The sequence below is a fragment of the Agrilus planipennis genome, unplaced genomic scaffold (genome assembly GCF_000699045.2).
Source record: "Agrilus planipennis isolate EAB-ADULT unplaced genomic scaffold, Apla_2.0 scaffold87, whole genome shotgun sequence".
Classification (NCBI taxonomy): domain Eukaryota; kingdom Metazoa; phylum Arthropoda; class Insecta; order Coleoptera; family Buprestidae; genus Agrilus; species Agrilus planipennis.
The window spans coordinates 521,399-530,715 of NW_020439134.1; the positions used below are offsets into that span (position 1 = coordinate 521,399).

General features: G+C 34.3%; 2 protein-coding genes across 2 annotated transcripts in view; both read left to right on the forward strand.

The window, feature by feature from the left end:
* The window catches only part of LOC108737623, an 18,656-nt gene extending 13,321 nt beyond the window's left edge, over nt 1-5,335 (forward strand). The window contains exons 3-6 of the mRNA XM_018470571.1: nt 2,092-2,227; nt 2,865-3,004; nt 3,982-4,180; nt 4,246-5,335. Of these exons, the coding sequence (XP_018326073.1) occupies nt 2,092-2,227; nt 2,865-3,004; nt 3,982-4,180; nt 4,246-4,331 (561 nt within the window). The 3' untranslated portion in view covers nt 4,332-5,335. The remainder of the gene's footprint in view (nt 1-2,091; nt 2,228-2,864; nt 3,005-3,981; nt 4,181-4,245) is intronic.
* A 3,041-nt stretch (nt 5,336-8,376) lies between these two features.
* Nucleotides 8,377-9,262, forward strand: LOC108737624 (mitochondrial pyruvate carrier 1). The gene is made up of 3 exons (XM_018470572.2): nt 8,377-8,765; nt 8,834-8,934; nt 8,987-9,262. Exons 1-3 carry the CDS (start codon nt 8,719-8,721, stop codon nt 9,136-9,138), a joined length of 300 nt encoding a protein of 99 aa, XP_018326074.1. The 5' UTR covers nt 8,377-8,718; the 3' UTR covers nt 9,139-9,262.
* Nucleotides 9,263-9,317: the final 55 nt, after the last annotated feature.

The window sequence follows — 9,317 nt, forward strand, 5'->3', positions numbered from 1 at the left end:
TTCGTTATCAAGCCAAGTTTTTGCTTCAACTGTATTTTTTCCCTTCAAAAAGCAATATTTTATCAACACGCGAAATTCCTTTTTATCCATTTTTTTCACAATCACAAAAGTTGCTTCACTAAAAATGCTATAATTCACAAACTAATGATCCGACAGCCGTCAAATTTATAGACGCGTCTTTTGAAGGATCGGACTAACTGAAAATCATATGGATTTAGTTCTAGTGCCGCTATCTAGGTGTCAGGCCGGGGACATTTCAATTGACCTATTACAGCCAAGCTTGCGACAGTGTCGACCTCAAATATGTTTTTAATCTATGGAGAGCAGGAAAACGCCTTTCATTCGAACAGCAAAAATTGTGATGACCAAACGAATAAACGAAACGAAATCTGGTATAAAGCCCCCCTACTCCATTCGTACTTTTTTAAAAAAAATCCACAACTTCCCATAGGTTATTTACTTGCTAATTTTGTCTTTTTAAAAGTTGCAAATACATGTCCCTGTCACTCAACAATGTGACTATCAAAATACGAGATTTCTCAGAAATATGAACAAAAACCAAATATAGCCCATATTTAATATTAAAGATACCTAGTAGCTAACTGTAGACGCATTTCGCCATAGGTACCTGAATTGCCGTTTGAATATCTTTAAATTGAACTTATTCCTAAAAACACCAAAAGCATAAATTTTATTGCATATCAGTAGTTTAGTGTATTTCAATTTCTGAGTTGAGCTGGGTAGTTGATCTACTTATACAATCTGGAGAAATAAAAATTAAAAAGGATAAAAAAACAAATTAATATTGTTGAAACTATCAAAAGAATAGAATAGAGTAGTCGTACTGGTGGAGGAGTTAAAATGGAGATAGGCAGAAAGGGTGATAGTGTTCGTATATATTACTAAGGAAAAAAATGAAAACTGAAAAACTTGAGGAAAGAATGAAAATTGTGAAAGAAAATGATGTAATGATAGTAAAGATCTTTAACATAAGGGTGGAAAGAGAAGGTGTTTGCTTAATAGGGGATGAGGGATGGTAAAAGGAATCAAGCAAAGACTCCGATAGAATGATGTAAAAAAATGGGTGGTAAAGATCTAGATCATGGCCCCCATCCCCGAAGGGGGTGGGGATGGGGGAGATCGGTGGAGGAGGTCTCCCCCACTACTGTACCATAAAAAGTTCGTGGCGGTCTCTCCTCCATAAAAAGTTATAGGGGTTCAAAGTTAATAATTATGAAAATTTTTATACATTTCTAGGCATGTAAATATTTATATTGTCNTATTTTCAAAAACAAGCTCAGAATTTAATATTTTCTAAAATTTTCTTTTGTATCCAATTGGTAGGGCTAATTTATTTCAAACAAAAAGCAAAATGTCACCCCCGTAAATTCAACATGTACACCCCTGCGATGCCTAGCGCCGAATGCTGTTTTGTCAATGATATTTACAAGGAATTTTTTGGCAGACTCGTTATTTGGTCCGATGAATTTTATTTTTCAAGTACGTGGCTATTTTCAATTTTCATAATACAAGTGTATTAGTGGTATCTACAAAATAAAATCTGTAAAGAGCAATACCAGTCTGTAGAGGAGCTTAATAACAATTCACTTAATTTTACTAAATCTGCAATGATGCTTTTAAACGCTATTAGAAGAATAACAAACTCTTTGCTTCTCTCTTACCTTTCCTTTTTTGTTTTTTCTAACTTAAGTTGTAAGGAAGATTATGTAGATAATTACTGTTTTGTTAATTTCACAAAAAAGTAGCACACTGTCGATAAAAAACCGCAATTTTCAATTTTTTATAATAAAGGAGATACCTTCCCCACAAAAGTGCCAAAAATGGAATACACTATACATTTTGTAAGAAATAAATAAGATACATAGGTATAATAGTCAACGAAAAAAATCACGTGCTCAATTCGAAGTCCAAACCACCTCTTACACTACCTGAACGTATTTTGGTCTCGTTTGGGATTTTATTAGTCAATCAGCTACTATTACGAAGCTTGTTTATTTTAAAAACTTGAAAAGCGCTTTAATAATTGTCACCACCCATACAAATACCTAATAAAGTTGGTATTTATTTTAGGAAGACCAATCAAATGAAAATCGAGTTCACCTTCGAAATGTTGATTATAATTTAGCTGGCAATTTTTCTTGTGAAGTTTCAACTGACGCCCCGGCTTTTTATACCAATATTGTTAGCAAAGAATTGAAAGTAGTAGGTATGAAAATTTTATTACTGAATAACTATCATTAAAATATTTTTTGTCATGTTACTGCGGAAAGCTCGTTACGTGCTATAAAATAGGGAAGATATGGCCTTTTTTCAGCCATTTTTCAATCGGGAGGCAACAAAATTAGTCACTGAGCGGATGCACTGAAGTTTATGGGCATGCGCAGAAATCAGTTATTCAATAGTCATATTTGTTACATTTTTTATGCACATGTCTAAAATTTGTTATGTTTACTTAAAATAACAAATTGTAGACATGACAACGCATGCGTTTAAATAATTTTCTTCATTGCGCATATGCAAAATCGTGGACATGCGCACAAAAAAATGTAACGAACACGAGTAATGACAAAGATTTCCTAACCTCTAAAACATTTACTCTTATTTCGCCAACTATTAATTTAATGATGAGCTTTTCACACAAACATAACAAAAAATAGTATACGTACCTTGGGAAGAAACAGAGTTATCTCAGACTGCACGTTTGCCACCCGAGCCGAAGGCAGTCTGAAAAAAACCCGTTTCTTCCCTCGATACGTAATGCAGCAATTCGTACTTTATACAAAATTCTAAATACGAAATACTTTTTCCGATTTCATGTCTTATATTTTCATTGTTTACTACAGAATTGTCTAAGAATAAAAGGCTTCCAGTGCTTGTGACCGACAAACCAAAATATGAAGAAGGAGACGTTTTAAATGCATCATGCAGCTCTTCTCCATCGAATCCAGCTGCATCAATTTATTTTATTTTAAACAACATTGTAGTAAGTTATATTTTTAACACTTGTTGGACATACTTGTGTAAAATATCAAAAAAAATATTTAAATTATATATTTATAACAATGTGCAACTGCAATTAGACTGATAAAATGTGATAATGCAAAGTAAAATTGGCAAAAGAAATTATGAACATGTATACATATACATATGTACTTGTTTATGATGCTAGAAAAAATAATCCTTTCGCTTTTTCAATTAAAAATTATAGCAAAACCTTAAAAAAAAACGTTTTGCGCTTATCAGAGCTCAGGAAATGTGCTCCAAACGCTGCTTCAGAACAGAATACAACGTCTTATACAGATTTTCTGAAAACTTTTCCAGAAGTTCTCTGTACCAACTAGCTATTAATGAATATAACGTTCCAGAACTAATTTACTATTGAAACGTATATTCAGAGGACGGAACTAACGTTTGAAGCAGACGTTTTTATTACTGGCACAAGCAGATGTTTTTTTTTTGTTTAGATTATTCTCGAGCAGGGGAAATCTTCAAAAGATACACCCTGAAGGGAGGTAAAATCGAATTTTTACCGACTAAAACCCCTCCTGGAGTGGGGAGATAAACCCTGAGGGTTACTCATCCCCGGGAAGAGAATGGAAGGTTGGAATTGGGAGAGGGTTGAGAAGGGAAAATGGTTAAGTGTGGGGCGGGTGTTGGGGGATGGGGGGATAGAACCGTGGGAATAGGTGGTCCACCTCTGAAGTGATGGGTAGACACTCGCGCTAAAAGCGAAAGTCTGTATATATAAATCGATCATTAATTTAATTCGTGGATTACCCACTGGAGCTCCATAATCCTTAGAAAAAATTTCAAAAAAAAATAAGACGTATTATTGTGTAATTATGTATCAAATGTTGCCTAAGTCTACTAAATATTCGAAATAGGTACTTACTTACCACAAATGTATCTGGGTGTTGTTATTGTGAGTTTTAAGGATAATACAAAATGTTCTTTTTGTAGATATGTGGTCCTTGTAACACGACCATTTACAAAAAAGAAGGACTTTGGCTGGCTCGTTCAAATTTACTATTGCCCCTTTTTCCTTCACATTTTAATACGGATAACTTGATTCTACGATGTGTTACTCATGTTACTGACCGTTATCAGCAAGAGATAGAAATTCAGATTTACAATAGACCGTATCCAATTCCACAAAGAGGTACGTTTATTTATGACCTTTACTGTAAATTTATTAATATAATTGAATTGTTTTTTCTTTTTCAGTTATTTCCTCTGGCGCAATTTTAACCAACGGTAAACTTTTATTATCATGCCTAACTTTAAGTATATTTGTTTGCTTTTATAAATAGGTAATACTAAATAGTCAATAATATTGTATTTTTTACATATACACATTTTTTTAAATATAAACTCAGATGCTGAATTCGGACGTTACCGGATATCAAATAAATTAGCAGTAGCCGAAATCCTTCACTACTCTAAAATATTAACCACAACGTTATGAGCATGGAAAAGCATTTTTTCACAATCTTGTTTTAATATTCTAATACTTGTTAGTTAGCCCCACCACAGGCAAAACTCTTTCTCCATTTAATTATATGTATGTATAATTAGAACAGAGATTTAGGTGGGGGGGGGGGTTAGCGTCTTAGCCAGAGCTCACGCATTGGAATTCTGAATTCGACCAAACTACAGTAATTCAACTTCACTTAATGCAAAACACTTTATACAATGCAAAATTATGTAATGTTTTCATTTATTGTTGCAAAATATCAATTATGTTGTTCACATTGAGAGCTTTTGCGACTTTTCTCTCGGTTTTCATCCAATGGACTTCATCATTCTATTCACATTTATGCAAACATATATTCAGTTATTACAAGGGCTGTTGTGTAGTTACTTTTAATAATGTTATTCAGGCGTTGATTCCACCCCTTTGCGGCATTGTTAGTACGATGCTGTTATCCATAGTTATTCCACATGGCAAGCAATATGGTTTGATTCTCCATCTACTCTTCTACGAAATAATAAAAAGAATTCTTGTAACTTTGGTGAAGATGGAGCAGTTTCCATTATAATTAACGAGGCTTCTTCTACAAATTGAATAGGAACGTATGCTATTACTGCACACGTTCTTAAATGCAGCATCCTTATGTCTTCGTTGTTTTTATAGTATAAGGGTGAGGACCACTCATTGTATTTTTCTCTACGGACACTGTCTAAAATAATAATTGCATCCGCTTATCTGCACATTAGGAAAGAAACACTTCAGTGAAGATATCGGAGCCTGTTCAAAGTCCATTTTTATTGTTTTCAGTTCAAAATAATTGTTTAGTTATAAGAGTAATCCTAATTGTTGTGAATTATCGTAGATAAAATAAGTATAAAGGTTTAGGCACACGTTGACGGACCGTGTGCGACACGAGTTTCTCGATCTGTACACGTGCCAGAAGTCACACTGTAACGAGCTACGTACAACTCCCGCTGCAGTTTACTCTTAATTCTTGTAACATGTGCTTTGGTAAGTCCAAAAGTCCGAATATGTTTTCGAATTTCACGAATACAGATTTTCAATAAAAAATAATAATAACTGATAGAATGGTATATAAAAAATGGGATAAGTATACTTCCATGTGGGACTGGATATAAACGCGGGCACATGCAGGTGTTAAAATGAAGAATACATGTTTGTAGAGATAAGTGATTCAGTAATAGATTACGCTATGATAAATTAAAGAAAGGAAAGAGGAAGTGTTTGGCTGGGAAAGGAAGTAATAGAAGAGTTTAGAAAAGAGTGGATGTATTGAATAAACGACGAAGGGTTATCTGCGGCATATATCTAATACTCCTATATTACTAGTAGGGGTCTAGAAAAAGATGACGACCTAACGGTGCAGACATATATACATCTGTCTCTCTCATAACTACTTCGAGTATTACGCGCATGCTCGACAATTGAAGATGCTTATAAACGCGCATCATTTACCCCACTAGGCTCGTGACGATTGCGCACAACGGGTCGAGTAATCTGAAGAGACAGAAGTAGTCGTTTGTTTTCTCACTTACTCCGTGACACTTCTGCTTACGGGAACTAGCAATATAGAATACAATGGTAAATTAATATATAAGTATAGGAAAAATAATAAAAGCACAATTAAGTGATAATGGAATGGATCAAATACTTTAAAAAGGTATTAGTGGAAGGGGGTGAAGACGAAGATTATAGGAGAGTTTGAGATGCTAGTAGAAAGTGGAGGGGTTGAAAAGGAAGGAAGTTATAAAAGAAATAAAGGCGCTAAAAATCAAAAAAAGTGGTAGGACCAGATGAAGTTCCTAGGGAGGCTTGGAGTTATGCAATAGATATAGTGTTGCAGAAATTTTTCAAAATATTCATGGAAGCATAAGAGGGACATGGGAAAGTGTCAAAAACTACACAGATATTCTTATCATGAAAACTATATAAAATATACACGAAAAACGCAATTTGGTTTCAAAAAAGGAAGGTGGGAGATTGACGCGATTTATATGATGCAAATACTGTTGGAAGAAAAATAATGAATAGTCAAAGGTTATAGAACGAAAAAAATAAAATAGTATGGAAGGGATAGAGATAGAAAAAGTGAGAAATTATTCATATCTAGGATATATGCTGAATGATAATAACAAAGAGATGAGTCGCATATTACCAGTGAAATGATTTGTGATAAGTAATAGAAAAGTTTTTGTGGAGGGACTGGCAAAAAAATTTGGTGCCAAGATATTTCAAAGAAGGGAGGTAAATAAACGTGCTAACAAAATTTATGATAGGGAATGAGCGTACGTATTGTAAATACTGGAAAAAGGACGAACGGTATAGGGTATGTGACAGAAAAGTAGAATGTCTAAAACATGTGTTAGGAAAATGTGAGGATAGTAAAATTTAGGAAGAATGCTATGAATTGATAAATAAGATATTATTTTTGCATGTTAAACAATATATTATGCAGGCACAGAGTATAAACATAGAATAAGTTTAAAAATTTGTAATCGGGGTAATCAGGGACGCAACAAGGGGGGGTCCACGGGTACTGAGCACCCACTCGATTGGGTTGGGTACCGACTCAATTCCAGTCGATTCAGGTAATAACCCAACTTAAAAGTTCGGTTCAAATAGTGCAAGCTCGTAAATGAACAGCCGAACTCGGTCTACACACCCGCAGTATATAAATAATTATAGTATTATGATGGGAGCACCCAGTCAAACTGTNCCCATAACTTTTTATGGGGGTGAGACCGCCGCAAATTTTTTATGGGGTTTTACTTAGGTGACCACCCTCTTTCGATCCCCCCAACCCTCTTTCGATCCCCCCAACCCTCTTTCGATCTCCCCTACTCCCAGCCCCATCTAACCCCCATAACTTTTTATGGGGGTGAGACCGCCACGAAATTTTTATGGTACAGTGGTGGGGGAGACCTCCACTTTCGAACCCTCCCACCGACCCCCACCTCCGAAGGGCCTTCATCTAGACATTTACTAAATGGGTTAATAACACCTATCGTTACAAGCATCCTCCAGTTTATGAGAATATATGCCATAGATCAATAGCTTACGGCACTTTCCGTCCTCTCCCACCACGGTACGCCGCTTCCTATGGCCCATACCTTTAATCTATGGCCCCTATTAATTTATAAACATTTTAATACCTTTAGCAGACGTTTAGCAGAAGTACACATTTTCCCGCTGTATTTTTGTTATTTACATGGACTAGGTAAATTTGTTTCGCCGTTTTCCTCACTTTTCTATATTCTGCATCAGTACTCAAGCCCTAATATGTTATTTTTTTTCTTCTTTTTTCCTCTGTGGGTGCTAATGTTTGAAATATTTAGTGATGCCATGAATTTGTTTTGATCAGCTTAGATTAGCTGAGATTTTGATAATACTTTTATACCAACTGATACCATTTTTTATGCATTTACATAGAAGATTATTAAAGTTATGTTGTTTCTTGCTCTCCTATATGGCTTCTGTTACGCTCTATGTTTACGCTCTTACGAGTTGTCTATGCTTATAATCATCCACGTTTACCAATGGACATGCCTTAGCGGTCAGAATTGTGGTACAACAAAAGAAAGAGATGGAACGAAGTTTCAGACAATATCCATCTCTCTCATGATAATGCGTAAGCGTGTCATGAAAGAGATAGCACTAGTCCGAAACCATACGCCATCTCCCTCACATTTCGAGCCAAGAAATTATTAGAACGACATATGGCTAAAGCACGTCCATTAATATATGTCTATGCTTATGATGATATTGTTGTGATGATATTGGCCTATTATCTATGATATTGGCTTGCGACTGCTTGCGATGCTTTTACGCTTTTCTTAGAGGCTATCAGAGGCTATATACTCACCAAAACTCATTATCAGTCACTATACCTATTCATTGTCTGTGACTCTTACGCATTCAGTTTTCAACCAATTTTTAACTTTATGTTACATTTCGTGAGAGTCAACATCATGTCAAGATGAAGTCGAATTAATGATATAAAACCCATATCTTTCTGTTTATTTTGATATGTTTGTGATGTATATATTTTAAGATTATTTCGAGTTCAACTGTCCTAAAATAGATGAAACTTATCAACTAAATTAATTTTAATAAGTGGTAATATAGCAAATAATATTTGCATTAACAGTCAAGGTCTATTCATCTTCATTGTAATCACTTTCTTAATATCCAAAACGTAAAAAAAAATGGCTAAAGCTCTTTTCAGCAAGGAAATGAGAAGTTATTTTATGAGGTAAGTTTTAACAAATGTAACGATATTTTAAAACATGAATAAATTGAAATAAATTTTCAAATTTTAAGCACCCACTTTTGGGGTCCTCTTGCAAATTGGGGTATCCCTATTGCGACTATTGCTGACACACAAAAAGACCCTGAAATTATAAGTGGCCCAATGACAACAGGTAAATTGTGTGTACTATTTAAAACAATTGAAATAGTAATTAAGATTTTCAGCTCTGGCTTTGTACTCTGCAATGTTCATGAGGTTTGCGATCAAAGTTCAACCTCGAAATATGCTCCTATTTTCTTGCCATTTTACAAATGAAGTAGCACAACTAGTACAATTGGGACGATTTATTAATTACCATTATATTAGTAAAAAGTAGTTTTATTTTAATGCCAAACTTAATTTTGCTCAAAATAGTTCATGTAATGTAAACAAATGAATTATACGTATAATTTATTGTTGTATTTTAGCAGTTGAAAAAATAAATCACTATTTAAAATGCCTATTTTAAAGAAATAATCAAGTGGACATTAAAAATTACGTAATAAACTATAAATT